The sequence below is a fragment of the Vicia villosa genome, linkage group LG6, assembly GCF_029867415.1.
Source record: "Vicia villosa cultivar HV-30 ecotype Madison, WI linkage group LG6, Vvil1.0, whole genome shotgun sequence".
Lineage (NCBI taxonomy): Eukaryota > Viridiplantae > Streptophyta > Magnoliopsida > Fabales > Fabaceae > Vicia > Vicia villosa.
Window position 1 is genome coordinate 149,870,942 of NC_081185.1, and position 14,945 is coordinate 149,885,886.

The 14,945-nt window shown below is 31.9% G+C and overlaps 2 protein-coding genes and 1 long non-coding RNA gene across 3 annotated transcripts; 2 read left to right on the forward strand and 1 right to left on the reverse strand.

Moving 5' to 3' along the window:
- The first annotated feature begins 2,035 nt into the window (after positions 1-2,035).
- Positions 2,036-3,987, forward strand: LOC131610476 (acyl transferase 4). Its single transcript, XM_058882433.1, has 2 exons — positions 2,036-2,515; positions 2,911-3,987. Exons 1-2 carry the CDS (start codon positions 2,108-2,110, stop codon positions 3,796-3,798), a joined length of 1,296 nt encoding a protein of 431 aa, XP_058738416.1. The 5' UTR covers positions 2,036-2,107; the 3' UTR covers positions 3,799-3,987.
- A 38-nt stretch (positions 3,988-4,025) lies between these two features.
- On the reverse strand, positions 4,026-7,199 carry LOC131610478 (uncharacterized). Its single transcript, XM_058882435.1, has 7 exons — positions 7,011-7,199; positions 6,814-6,888; positions 6,668-6,725; positions 5,987-6,042; positions 5,692-5,754; positions 5,443-5,511; positions 4,026-4,365 (listed from the first exon to the last, which is right to left on the reverse strand). The coding sequence occupies exons 1-7, from the start codon at positions 7,065-7,067 to the stop codon at positions 4,105-4,107; spliced, it is 639 nt and encodes a 212-aa protein (XP_058738418.1). The 5' UTR covers positions 7,068-7,199; the 3' UTR covers positions 4,026-4,104.
- A 5,952-nt stretch (positions 7,200-13,151) lies between these two features.
- On the forward strand, positions 13,152-14,422 carry LOC131612741 (uncharacterized). The gene is made up of 4 exons (XR_009287467.1): positions 13,152-13,421; positions 13,519-13,544; positions 13,657-13,800; positions 14,335-14,422. It is a non-coding gene; the product is annotated as an uncharacterized LOC131612741 (long non-coding RNA).
- The last annotated feature ends 523 nt before the right edge of the window (positions 14,423-14,945 follow it).

Below are 14,945 nucleotides of genomic sequence, written 5' to 3' on the forward strand. Positions count from 1 at the left end.
ATTTACTCCGTAAATTTTCGACATTTCGAATTATTTTTTTATTTTTTCCGTAATAGAGTTAGAATTTAAAAGTAGGAATCCTCTAATTAGCTATGATATTAGGAAGTTAGTTAAGTATATCTTTGTTTGATTAGGTTTTGAAAAAAATTAATTAAATTTGGTCTGTTAGGCTAGAAAAAGTTTGGTTTGTTAAAAGTTTGATTTTTTTCAAAATGTCTTTTAGAAGAGGAAGGTTGTGATGAGGCTTTACAAAATTCATTTCATTTTATCAAAAAGATAAGGTTTGGTTAGAGATATAATGGAGTTTAGGTGTGATAAAATTGAACGTGATTAATGTTGTTTTATTGAAGAAATGATATTTAAGGATAATGATTGATGGAAATGGGTTGTACTTGAAAGTTTTATCACAAAAATATGGAGTAGATGATGATTGGGGTGTACAATACAAGGATCCTAAATGGGGGACTCAATCTCTTGAAGGGATATACATGACTTTCAAATTTGAATGGTTCATACTTGCCTCTTATAAAACTAATTTATAAAATAATTTTTTCTCTAATAAACTTATATTCGTACTTTATTTTATTTAACAAGGAATTTTTGACACTCTTTCTCACATTTAAAGATCAGATATTTTGGTGGTACAAATGAGCACATGTGTTCAAATAGATCTATTATGACAAAGACCATTGGATTAAAAGAACGGGGCAAACAAAGTAGAGGGAGCTGGTTAAAAGATTTGGTTTGGTCGGTAAAAAAATTAGAGGTAGAGCAAAACATGCTCAGTCACCTATAAAACTTAAGTGACAAATATCATGTACACCTAGTTTAAACTCTCACTAGCCAAAAAAAATAAAAATAGGGTGGAATAGAAGCCACGACTGAATCCATAAAAATAACAAGATAAACGGACAAACTTAACCTTGACTTGTTTTATCTTTCCTACATATATATCTCTAGAACGCATTCTAAATAGTCTAATAATATATATCTCTAGAACGTATTCTAAATAGTCTAATAGCATATGGCCCAACAAATTTTGAATAAAATCTCTAACACTGTAAAAAAATTAATTGACTCTAAGTTAATCCTAATATAGAGATTTTCCAACAAATAAATTTATATTCATGCATTTGCAGTATTCCTTCTATTGTACAACTCTTAACATAGGTTACAGAAATTGGGACAGTATTTACTCCCGCTAGTCGGATTTTAAATAGGTTGAAGAGGTGGTTATGTGACATTCATAAAAATTTAATGCGATTTTTAAATAAATAAAAAAAGTAACAGTTACTATGGGACCTTGAATTGTGATTGTTAGAGATTTGGGACATGAGTAGACGAATAACACACATCAAAAAGTACAAAGAAGATTGATCTAGGGAACATGGGATCCACTTACCATGGGACCTTGAGTTATGATTGTTATGAGATTTGGGTCCATAGAATTAAAAGAGATAGCGAGTGAAATGAATCAAACAAGAGACATGAAGAAAGAGATTGAAACTTACATTGAACAACATGAGATAGAAATTTTGAAGAAAATAAATGTGCATTTAAAGGAAACATAAGGAGTGGCCTATTAAGAAAAAAATGTATATTTAAAACATAAACATAGTAAAGTAACGTATGAATGTGCTTTTTTTTTAAACGTATGAATGTGCTTAAAGTAAAAAAGAGAGACCCCTTGCTTGAGTTGCTTCAAAGATCCAAATAGAAACATGTGATACAAACGCAACCATAAAATAGAAGAAATTGTAATTAATTTAATCACATAAAATAAAGCTTCATTTTTAACTATTTTTCTCAAACTTATTATTCAATCAAATAAATTTTTGCTCAAAACTTGTTTTCATTGACGCCAAAGCAAAATATATGCTTCCGAATGTATATAAAATATGGAATATGTAAGGCAAGAATTAGACTTGAGGAAATAGTTTAAGGTCCTACTAAACAAAAATTAATCTTAAAGGCCAAGAAGCTCAAGCTTAAAAGTAAGCAAATTTAATCATCTATAAACAATGCCTATCCACAATGGATCATGGAATCATACAAACTAAGCGCTCTTACTAAGCTATTCTTTTTATTCTATTCTATATAGATTATCATGGCAATGTCTGTGATTAGAACAAAACGAGACCTAGTTAAACCTGCCAAGGAGACACCATTGGTCACACTAGACTTGTCGGTAATAGACAAATTACCTGTTCTAAGATGCAACGTTAGAACCTTGCATGTGTTTAGATATGGCCCTGAAGCAACAAGGGCCATAAGAGAGGCATTGTCCCTAGCACTTGTTCCTTACTACCCTCTTGCAGGACGGCTCAAAGAGTCTAATCCGCGGTGCCTCCAGATCGAATGTTCGGGTGATGGTGTGTGGTATGTTGAGGCATCAACAGATTGCACACTTGACTCCATCAATTACTTTAATGAAATAGAGTCTATTCCCTATGGTAATCTTCTTCCTGATGACATTCCGAAGATCGGACACATTGATCCCCTTGTGCAAATGCAGGTATCATTTTACAAACTTCGTGAAAGGCTTGTTTAAATAGTTGTATCATACATGACAACAGTGTCGTCTATTTCCATAAGCTAAGCCAATATTAAATAAATAGAAACTAATCGTAACCACTAAAAGGAATATCATTCCAAAAAATGTCAAGATCACTAATAAAAGAAACAAATTGAAGGAACTTAAAGCATAAACACCTGAGTTTGCTAGAATCAGAATGCTTAAACATTTACATTTAAGAATGGCTTATTCTAGCTTAGTTAATGTTGGCACAACAGCTCTTATGTGAATGAATATTTAGTGACACATGCATAGTTTAAATTTTTGTCACTATTTTATGCATCTCAACAGTGGTTTACTCATACTTGGTGGTAAGAAAATTCTTCTTGTTTCAGGTGACACAATTTGGGTGTGGGGGTTTTGTGATAGGCCTGGTATTCAGCCATAGCATATGTGATGGCCTTGGTGCTGCACAATTTCTAAATGCGGTTGGGGAGATAGCTAGAGGACTTGAAAAACCCACCATTGAACCAGTGTGGTACAGGAACTTCTCACCCTCTCCTCAACCAAATGCATTGCCAAAACTACCTCTAACAGGTCCACCTAAAATGCCACACTACAAGCTAAAGCATTCTAACATAGACTTTACTATGGATCAAATCAACAGGCTGAAAAGACAGTTTCAACAAGTAACTAGTCGAGGTTGTTCTACCTTCGAAATTGTTGCTGCGTTGTTTTGGAGCAGCAGAACAAGAGCCATTAATTTTGGTCCCAATACCCAAGTGAAGCTTGTGTTCTTTGCAAATTGTCGACACCTAATAGACCCTCCTCTACCCAATGGTTTCTACGGGAACTGTTTCTTCCCAGTGACAACTACAACTTCATGCGAGTCACTTGGAAAAGCAGTGAATATCATTGAAGTGATAAAGCTGATTCAAGAAGCGAAGTCCAGGTTACCTCTAGAGTTTGTTAAGTACTTGAAGGGTGACCATATAAAAGGTGGCAATAAAGATGAGGAGGACCCTTTTGCACCTAAACCAAATTACGCCACACTCTTTATGTCGGAATGGGGGAGGTTGGGATTCGACAATGTGGACTATCAGTGGGGTCCACCTGTCCAAGTGGTCCCCATTCAAGGCTCTGTCATTGTACCAGCTGGCATTATGCGCTCGCTGCCACTCCCAAATAGAGGGATTCGTTTGGTTACATGGTGTGTGGAGGAGGCGCATCTCCTTCCCTTCATTGATCAAATTCATGGTCTTATAAATCAGCAACTGTTTTAAGCTTCACCATGCCAGATTCTAAATGTCTGTCTTTTTAATGCATAAGAGCAAGATGTTACTATGGTTCAAATAAAAAAAAGTGGAGTCGGTTAGGGGTCAGGAAACTAAAATGCAGTTTCTGTGGTAATTATTTTGTAAAATATTTCTCTTTTCAAATAAAGTGTATATTCTATATGCAGATATTCTCAATCTCGTCGGAAATCATAATTATGCATGGATCAGTAACCTTCAACTATAAATCTAGTTTACTATAATAGGCAAATGAGTAGCCAGAATCATATAATTTCTTGTCATACAAATATCAAACTACAAGTCGCCGTCACTTTCGTCACTATATGAAACAAGGCCGGTTAAGGCAACTTCGTTTGACTTATCAGCTACGCCATTCAATGGTTGTACTGATTCTAAAGGCTTACTCTTATCATTCACACAAGTAATCCCTGCTTTTGAAACTTCTTCGGTATTTCCTTCATCCACCTTGGCTTTTTTAGCTTGAGGCTTGACTTTTATAATCATGCTTAATGGGCGAGAGGCTGGATTCTTCTTTCCAGCAGCAGGCTTTTCTTCCTGCCAGAGAAAACAGAATGAATAACAGACAGAAAAACAGGAACATAATGTTGGTCAGAGTGTAACTAGATTTGTACTATCTCTTAAGCAAGGTCTCAAATTTGATTCCAATTTTAGAAACACTATGATCCGAACAATGCAATAATAAAAGAGTTTAATTACACTAGCCAGTAGTCACTGTCAAGTGACTTAGTGAGGACAAAAACTATAGAGGTGAAAGGCTTTTGTGTTAGTGGGCATTGCTGCTCAAACGGGTGTGGGAGCCTGAAGGGGTTTGTTTTTGTAGCTCTTTAATTCGTAAGTGTTGGACTAGTTATATACTACTATTTTTTTATCAGTTAACCACTTTTTTTTATCAGTAACATGCAAGAGATCAGGTAACTTCGGAGTTTGGTAACTTTGATAACTTTCACTTTATCTCTCTCTAAATAAATCTTTCTCTCTCAATAAATAATCTATTTTAATCCTTAATTTATCTCTCAAATTGCCTAAAGTTACAAAGTTACCCAACCAGTAAAGGCATTGAATCCAATCCCAACATGTATACTACTTAGTATTTAGGAAATTATGGCATCACTCTATTGTGAATGCATTAGCCACAGGATCATTATAAATTATGGCTTCTTTTCAAGTCTTAGATGAATAAACACAGCCAATGTACCAAATGATGATATGCAATATAGAGAGGAGAGGAGGTTCTAATCTAGTAACCTACTGGTAAAAATAAGAACCTTAATTTGGAAGTTTTAAAATCACAAGTTCACAACAACATGAAATCACTCATAAACTATGAAGTTATAGAAAATAAAACTACACGGAGGACAAAATACTAGAATAGAAGCATGTTGTATGAATGTCAATTGATGATGATGGTGGTGGTCAAACCCTTCCAGGCGGCTAGTTTTCAAAGATCTTATTCTGCACATGATAGACTTTGATATTGGCTGATTATGTAAAATTGTTAGCAAAGGAATTGGGATAGCTGAGGCGCAACACTACTACATGGAATTGTAATCATTAATGCACTATATTCATCATAAAACTGTTAGCAAAAGAAAAAAAAAATCGCTGACCAACCTGGATTGCAAGTACAGGGGCTTTTTCCTTAAGTTCAATCACAGAGTTGGACTGCACTGCTATTGCCGCCTGAGATCAACATACAAAAGCATATAGAAACAAAAATCAATGACCAAGTAATGGACACGAGATGATAAGCTCGCCTTAGAAAAAATCCAAAACTATTTGAGAGAAAATATAGCAGTACAAAAGAGGAACTTGTATATAAAAAAGAAGAGTTGTCATCATACAGTAATGGTTATGACTTACTTGAAAGCTACGCAGTTGCTGGGCTTCCTCATCTGCCATTTTTCGTTCATATTCCTTTCTTGACTGAAAGGTGGATAAAATTCATCTTTTATGTTAGAAAGAAGAACAAACACTTTCATAAGCTTTGTATCAACAATTTCATCAAGGGTTTATTTTGTTCTCGTAACGTTAAAACTGATCAAATTGTTTCCAAAAACATAAAATAGTCATATAAAATTCCATAATTCATACTCTCGGGCCCCAAACATGTAAATCCTATCAAATAAATGCTGCAATAAGAAAAACAGAAACTTACTGCTTCATAACTATCAAGAAACTCTGTCTCATCTTCATCTAAAGCTTTGGGAGGTCCTGTAATAATTATCAACGAGTCAAAATTCAACCAAGATTATACAACAAAAGGAAACTGAGTAGAAAAGAGAAAAAGCAAGTGGGTAAAATAAAATCTGAACATAAGTAAAACAATGAGCTTAAACTATGCTTATTGCAAAAGGTACAACCATTGGCAGAGCCAGGAACCAAAATTCAAGGGGACCATGAGCAAAACTCTAATATTTATAGAATATGTTCGGTATGGTGCAGAATGAAACAGCTGTTTGACTTAGTAGTTTGCTGGTTTTTTTCAGGCCTTTTACTATGTTCAGTTTAAAAAATACTAAAATTCTCATTCTTTCATTCCAAATATCTAATTTCATCTCTAACTAGCATAGGTACTGGCCGACATGTATCCACTCCTTTTGTCACACATCACACTCGCGTATCAGACTTTTCCTAGTCATTACTTTCATCCAAAAAAATTGCTTAGTAATTAACCAATCACAGGGTCATGGAGTAATTGACAACACTCAGCTGATATTGCCACATACACTATCCCATTCAGTAATTATATCGTAAAATGCAAGAAGCCGCATATTCTAATCCAAATAAATTTTCACAGGTCATCATAAATCATAAATGCCGGTTGAATAATACTCACTATGTTTGAACCTTTCATTAAATTCAGCATCCTTCTTATCCTTATTCTCCTTAAGAATCTGAAAACCCAAGCTTAATCAGAAAAACTTTCTTCACTAATAACCATTACAACCTAAATTTTGCTGAGTGAGAAGTGAAAAAACGAACCTCGTAGAGAGGTCTGTCTCTATGGGCAGTCCCGTCTTCAACTCGTTCGCCTCTTGTTTTCTTCGATTCTAGCAACTGTAACAAAACAAATTAACTCAACAATTTGAAGACGAACCCTAATTTATGCGTAATTTGTGTATTTCGAGAAAAGAGGAGAAAATGAAGCGTGAGTGTGTGAAAGAAGAGAGTTAACTTACTTGCTCTTCGGAGACGAAGTTCATCATTCTGATGGGACGAGCTGATTCTTCATCCATGGCTTCGAAACTTGCGAGGTGCAACTGCGAACAAAATTTTGATTTTTCGAAAATGGAAGACGATGCGAAGAGAGACGGTTGCACAGTATTTACTTTTGGTATGTTGTGTGCAAGAGAGGAAAGGGGAGAGATCGAAACTAGTTTTTCTTTTATGCGTCGTTTGATTGAGGTGAAAGTGAGAGGAAAGATACTTGAAGAAGAGAAATCACTAATTCACAATTTATTAAAATAAATATTTTAATTTTTTTTTGCAAATTTAATAAAACTAGACACATAGGACACTTACTTTCGATATTAATTTAAATAAATTAAAAAATTATAATAAAATAAGATAAAATAAGGGAATATATTATCTCACCTCGTAGGTTTCTCACACACCAAGTGTTCGTTGTCAAATTTGTCTTTCTGTTTTTGGAAGTGTATTTCCGGAAACTTCTTTTTTTTTATTTTACGTTCGTAAATACATCTACGGAATCTTTTTTTAACTGAATTATTTGACAGTTTTTTCAAATGTTTCCCAATTTAAAATACTTTCGTAAATACATCTTCGAAAAAACCTAAATTTTAAAAAAAATACTTCCAGAGGTATATCTACGAAAACAAGGGGTATAAATATAATTTCGCCGGATATTCAAGAGTATTATGGTATGGATTGAAATATTCTCTAAAATAGTTAAACTTAAAAATAAAATAGTAAAAGATACCTAAAATAAAATTCAAATAATTTATAACACCAAAATTAAATAGGATATATACAAAAAAAAAAAAAACTACTTAATTAAAGAACAAATCAAACTAAAATTAAAAGACAAAAAAATATCTAAAATAAAATAATAACGTAACTTCGCGAATGTGAATTAAACAACGACTAACAAATTAAAATTGAAAATGACTGATAAGTCACAATTGAACGACGACGACCAATATTGAATATTAATATTTTATGATAAATACAATTTAAAAATTCATGTTATTTATATTAATATATAATTTAAAACAAGTAAAGGCAATAATATTTTTATAAAAAAAAGTAAAATATAAAATTGTTTTTTATTTCTCATGCTAAAGTTTAACATTTATTAAAATTAGTTAAAAAAAATACATATCAAAATGTTTTTTTTATGAAAGACCTGGTTGAAGAAGCATGTATATTAGGAATGAGAAATAATAGAGATAGATCAAAAAATGGTTTGACATAAGTCACAGTTCATACATAGACAAATTGTTGTGACGTTTTAATATGCATGATTTTAAGAAAGAATTCATAAATATGCAACATAGCTTGTGCCTATCACAAACTCAATCCCCTTCAACCAATTAAGAAAAAAGATAGCATGGATCTATATGTAATTTTAATAGGATATATCATGTATGTCATATTATGTACTCGACCTCGTGTTTTGTGCTTTAATTGCAATGAATAGGTACCGGTCAGATCCCAATAATGTTCATCGGATTGTTGTCAAGAATAATCTTAAGTACTTAGAAGGACTAATGTATCATTTTTTATATATGCAGGTCAATAAGAGTTCATTGTAACTGTATACATCGATGCTAGTTTGCAGACAAATAAGGATGACTTTAGATCACAATCTGGTTATGTATTTTGCTTAAGTGGTGGCCTTGTGAGCTGGAAAAGGTTAAAGTAGGATAAAGTTGTTGATTCTACAATTGAAGTCGAGTATATTGATGCCTCAAATGTATAAAAGGAAATTCTTTGAATGAATAAGTTCATTAGTGAACTTGGCACAGTCATTTGCTCTTCTTAATATGTTTATTTTCTTCCCTTTGTCCGAATTTATATTGTTTTAAAATGGGCAACGCTAATGTAATCAACCTGATAATTATGAAAAAACCATCTATGTATTTGACCCCTTAATTGAGAACATGTTCTTCAATAATTAGAAAAAGGGTTACCTCCTCTTCTACTTCAAGTATATATGATATTGTATTATGATAATGTGTAATTCTGTATAAGCCCGGCATAAACATTTATGATAAGGATTATTCAAAGTAAGATTATGTTGTATATAGTGTTAGAGACGGGTACTTTATGTGTTTATTCGAGAGTATTTATCTTGTTAGACTATTTGCTATGTCTTGTTATTTTTCGAGCATTTTTTGTATAATTTACCAAATTTGATAGTATAAAACATTGCAACTAACTTGTATTTGTGAAGAAAATTTCTTCTTGACCTTGGTTAAAGTTTTGATGAAAAGTCTCTTTCAATGACTTAGACTTCTACAGCTACTATAACTACTATTCTCTCAGCATTGGATGAAATACTATCTCTTCTCTAATTTCTTTGGATGAAGTTCTTTTTGTGTTTTGGTTTCAAAGCCAATATATTGGTTCTTCTGATTCTTCCTCTTCTCTGATCTTTGAAAGTCTAAAAGCCAAAAAATTTCACGCATGTCAAGTTTCCTTCTAATTATTGTTTCTTTAATTATCCATGTTTTCTTCTATTAGAAGTTAGAAAGATCTTCTGGTTGACTAGCTACCTTGGGCTGTTGAATGATTACATCTCTTTGTCTTTTCAAATTTTTTTCCCTTTTTGATATTTCTTCCACTCCTTCTTACGCATAATTTGATGTAATAATTTATACATTGTAGGTTGTTTGGTTCCTAATGGAATTGTGTCACTAATGTTATTTATGTTCTTGTTATTCTCCATTATTGTTGTTCTTGTTATTGTTCTCCATTATTTTTGTTCTTGTTGTTGCTCTCCATTATTGTTGTTATTGTTGTTATTGTTCTCCATTACTGTTGTTGTTGTTGTTCTTCATTATTGTTGTTGTTATTGTTAATAACATTGATATATTACATTGATTCTTCAAAACACCGAGTGTTAATATTGGGTGTGTCATCCAATTATCCAATTATGAAAATAATAAAAATGTTGATGCTGGGAATCAAACCCACGTGGAGTTAATTTTACCCCTTGATGTTTTAATATCCGAGGTGATAAGGAGTAGCTTTTAATGACGCCCTTCGTAACCTCGCTTCCGTAGCCGAGGTCAAACGCATTTCGCATCCGACGTTAAACGTGTTTTTTGTAGTAGTGTTCTGACTGTGGCTCGTGCCAACAAACTGAAAGATCCACAACATGCTTATGCTTCTATCTTGGAACGTACACAATCAGCTGGAAAAGTAAAAAACAACATGTGGTTTTCATGTCATCATCACAAGCTAAGTATAAAACTCAACCAACACATGCTGCAAAGCCTAATGGCTCCTACATCTACTAAAGGATTTTCACATTCCTCACCTATCTCATGTATCAATATTGTGATAACCAAAATGTGTAATATACATAGTCAACAATTAGGTGTTTCGGGAACGAACGAATCATATAAGTGTATATTGTCATTGAGAAAGTTTTGAGCAAGATAATACATCTCCAGCCAATTAATTTTACCAATCAAATTGTCGAAGTGTTTATATAGACTATGCATCTTAGACCATTTACTGCACTTATGTCCAAATTGAGCATAAAAAGGAATCCACTATACTTTAGAGGGGCTGCTAAAATGTATAATTTAGATTTAACTATTTTCTATCAAGTGATTTAACTATTTTAATATCGAGTTAGTTTTTTTGTTATAGTAATTTGTTCTAATTCTATTTATTTTTCATATATAAATTTTTTTTAATAGCCCATGTAAATATTTGAATCAAATTAATAATAGATTTAAAAATTTTAGGGGTGTTTATTTCACGAAACTAAAATTTTAGGTTAATACCCATTCTCCCCCTGTCATATAAGCGCCTTTTGAACCCACACTCTTTCCTTCATAGCTTCAGAGCCTTACCACTGGATTGGAGTGAACATTTTGAATTTATTTTGCCTTTAAATCATGTTAATGCATATTTATCTTGCATTAAAAGATAGTCAATGTAATGTTACTTTCTCTTTTTTTTGGAAATAAGATAATGTATATTTACCTAAAAATAGTTTATACACAGCGAACCTAAAGGATCCAGCTCAAACACCATGCAAAAACCAAACTATCCTGTGAAACTACAACTCCAACATAAGGATAGCAACACCATTTCTTAGCCTTGGATACATCAAAGCTCTATAGACCAATATCTCTATAATTGTTATTCCTATGTTCATATCCTTTGTATTGTTCCCATAAACTCTATCATTTTTGTACAACCAACAAGCATAAAGGGTTTCTGCAAGAGCAACATGTATAATCCTTGCTTTCCAATGTCGACCTTTGTTGTATCTGATTACCCACTTCAGTTCTCGAGCCAAAGTTTCAGGATCATGACTTACCTGCATACACTTGAGCACTGTTCGCCACACCTGCTCCATTTCTGCACATTGAAACATCAAATAATCAAGTGTTTCCACTTTTGCACAGAAGTTGCAGTTGACAATTGCCAACATCCCAAATTTTCTCAACCTATCTTTGGTAGCTAATTTGTTTTGACAAGCCAGCCATAACACAAATTTGGCCCTTGGTCTAGCCACATTATCATAGAACAACTTGTGTCAGTCCACCTGATTTTGCTCCAATAAACCATATTAGAAGTTCTTAGTCTGAAAGATTTTGCTTTGTACTACTTATGTCATTCCTGCATACCAGCTACCACCTCCCTCTACTGGAGTATTTTCTTTAGAATCTAGGAGCATGTTGAGGTGATAGGGACATTCATGATGTTATCCTTCTTAACATAGTAGGTATTAATCCACTTAATCCACATCATACCCTTATTTGAACTAAAATTCCAAAAAAGCTTGATCATGAAGGCTTGATTCCATTATGCAATAGACATGATATTGAGACCTCCTTGCTTCTTAGGATTACAAATCCTCTTCCAAGCCACAAGAGTCTTCCTTTTGTTTTCCTTCTGACCTGTCCACAAAAAGTTTTGATAGATTGCTTCAATTTTCCTAGTGATACCTTTTGGAAGAGGGATACACTGGATCTAATAATTCATAGTAGCAAATCTGACACTCTTTATCAGCTGGAGTCTACCTACATATGTTAGAAGGTGAGCACTCCAATGTGTGGTTATCCCTACAATTTTCCCCACCAGGCTTTCACATTGCTGATTAAGAGCTTTGTGCTCGACATGGGAATGCTTGGGTACCTGAACGGTAGAGGCCCTTCAGCAAAAGTTGTGCTATTCAATATTTTTCCGCTTCATGTTTTTTTTCCACGCCCTTCAGCAAATGTAATATTACTTCCATTTACATAATCAAACATAAACAAATTTTAATAAATGTCTTGTTACTTTCAATATTAATAAATACATATTTTCAATTAATATTTTTGTTTCATTTGACACAATATTTTCACAAAATAATTAAAATAGTACATAAATATGTAAATACATATCATCTTGAAATATTCAATATTATTATTTATATATAATTTTGAAATTACTAAATACATAATATTTTCAATATATTTGAATATTTTAACTATATATTAAATACAATTATATTTTAATTATATTTCAAATATAGTTTGTAATTTATGTTTTATTTCAATTATACTTTAAATATATTTGAATATTTTAGAATAAATTTATAATATTTAAATATTTCTTAAATAAATATTTGAATATAAAAAAATATAATCTTTTAATAAATGTATTATTACTTTCAATATTAATAAATATATTTGAATGTATCAACTATACAAATATGTATCAACCAAAGAAATATATCAACTATATAATAAATATTTATATAGTTTATCATTTAAATATTTCTCATTTGTAAAAATTTCCTTTAGTTGATTATCTACAATATAAGAAAGTTATATGTTCTGGAAAAGACCGAATTACCCCTTTTGTTCTACAGGCTGCCACGTGGGTACCTTGAATGCTCTTCTTTCTTTCTTGCTAACTATGCACGTATGTCAATCTACCAACTAAAAGCTATTCCAATAAATCCAAGTAAAAGCTTTTCCAATAATATATTTTGTAAATCTTTCTTGAAAACACAATTTTATCAATTCCCACACTCCAACTAAAGTTAACTCACAGGTTGTTTCCTTTTTCTCTTTGCTGTCTCTCTCTCTCTCTTCCATCTCTCTGATTTCTCAAACCCATCTTCCACCTTTCTCTGTTTTTACAATGTCTTCTCTCTCTTGCTACATCATCTCTTTCTATTTCTCTTCTTTCATATTGTTTCAATCTTTCTATTTCTCTTTTTCTCTCTTTTCTTTCTATCCGACGGCTGAGTCTTCTACCTCAACCTTCCCCCTTCTTTTTCTTCCTAACCTTCATTCTGTGATAACATCATCACCATCCTCTTCTAACTCTTTTGTGGTTTGTTTTTCAGGTTATAGACGGATCGAGTTTTGCCGGTGAATTTTGAAGCTAAAAAGGTATGGGTTTTGATTGGTTTTCTTATAAACTTATGGATTTGATTCTGTAGATAGGATTTTTGTGGTTGATTTGATGATTTTGTGTTTTATTTTCCAGGTTATAGGCTGGATCCGGTTTTACCGGTGAGTTTTAAAAAAAAATGTTGTTTTTTAAAATACAACATTTCTTCTATTCGTTTTTTTAAGCATTATTTTATTTGCATTTTACTGATAATTTTGGTGTTAATTTTCACAGATCTTGACTATAATAAGATGAAGCAAAAACTTTCAGATCTGAAATTGAAACCACGGGAACATCGGATCTGAAATTGAAATCACTGAATCTGATATCAAAACCACCAGATTTGAAATCAACTCTCATCTTCTTCATACTTACAAGGTCTGTCTATTCACTTTTGCCATTGTTTTCCATGTTTTGATATGTTCAGAGGTCATACTTTTTATTTTCGTTTTTATCGTGTTCAAGGTCAAACTGTGAGCAATATGTGTGTGTTGCAATGCTGAAATGTTGATGTTGCGGTTTTTCGATTTTTTTCCTTTTGTGTTTTTCAGATCTCGCCTTTTTCATCTTTCAAATTTCACCTTGCTCAACTTTTGTGTTTTCACTGTTGCGATTTTTCGCCCTCATTTAAATAAGTTTGTATTTTTATTTTATTTTAGAAAGCCTTTTGTAAGTGTGCAATTGTTTTTTGATAACTGGGTAGCCAATCCAATGAGTTATTTGTTAAATAAATCGATATGTTAAAATTTATTTATAATTGTAACAACAACTATAAATTTTTTATCCTAATTATTTTTCTGTAAGTTAAATGTAGCAAAGATTTGTCAAATAATTATTATTTTTTAAAATATTTTTAAGTTTGTATTTTTAATTTATATTTGAGATTTTTAATTTGTTATATGTATTGAATAGGAATATGAAATGGAACAATGGAAGGATGGTATCCAAATTCAAGAGGTATCAAGAAGATTATGAATTTGAAATCAATAGTATTTGTTATATTGCAATCAATTATAGATTAATTCAAAATGAATATTTGTTCTTTATGTTAATGCAACTTTTATTATTATTCTATTTGTTGTACCCTTTGTTTATATTTGTTACTGCAATAATATATTATTATGATATTTAATATGAAAACAATATTATTGTCTATCTTTAATATTAATTGCATCTTGAAATATTTTATTTCCAATTATATTATTGTCTTTCATATTATTGAATTTTTAATTGTATTGATGACAAAAGGAAAATATAAAAGTGAAGTTGTGAGATTGGTGGTAGTGATGAGTGAAACAATGATAACATGAAGAAAGTTGTGAGAGTGATGATGGATCTCAATACTATGAAAAAATTAAATTGTGATAAGAGAGAGATTAGACATTTGCTTGGAGTTGGACAGCTACAACAGGCTACATCATGAAAAGAAAAGAGGCACACGGCTCCATTTTTTCCTGTCAGACACGTTTTCATTATAGTAATAGGCTAAAATTAAAACAATAGTGTATATATATATATATATA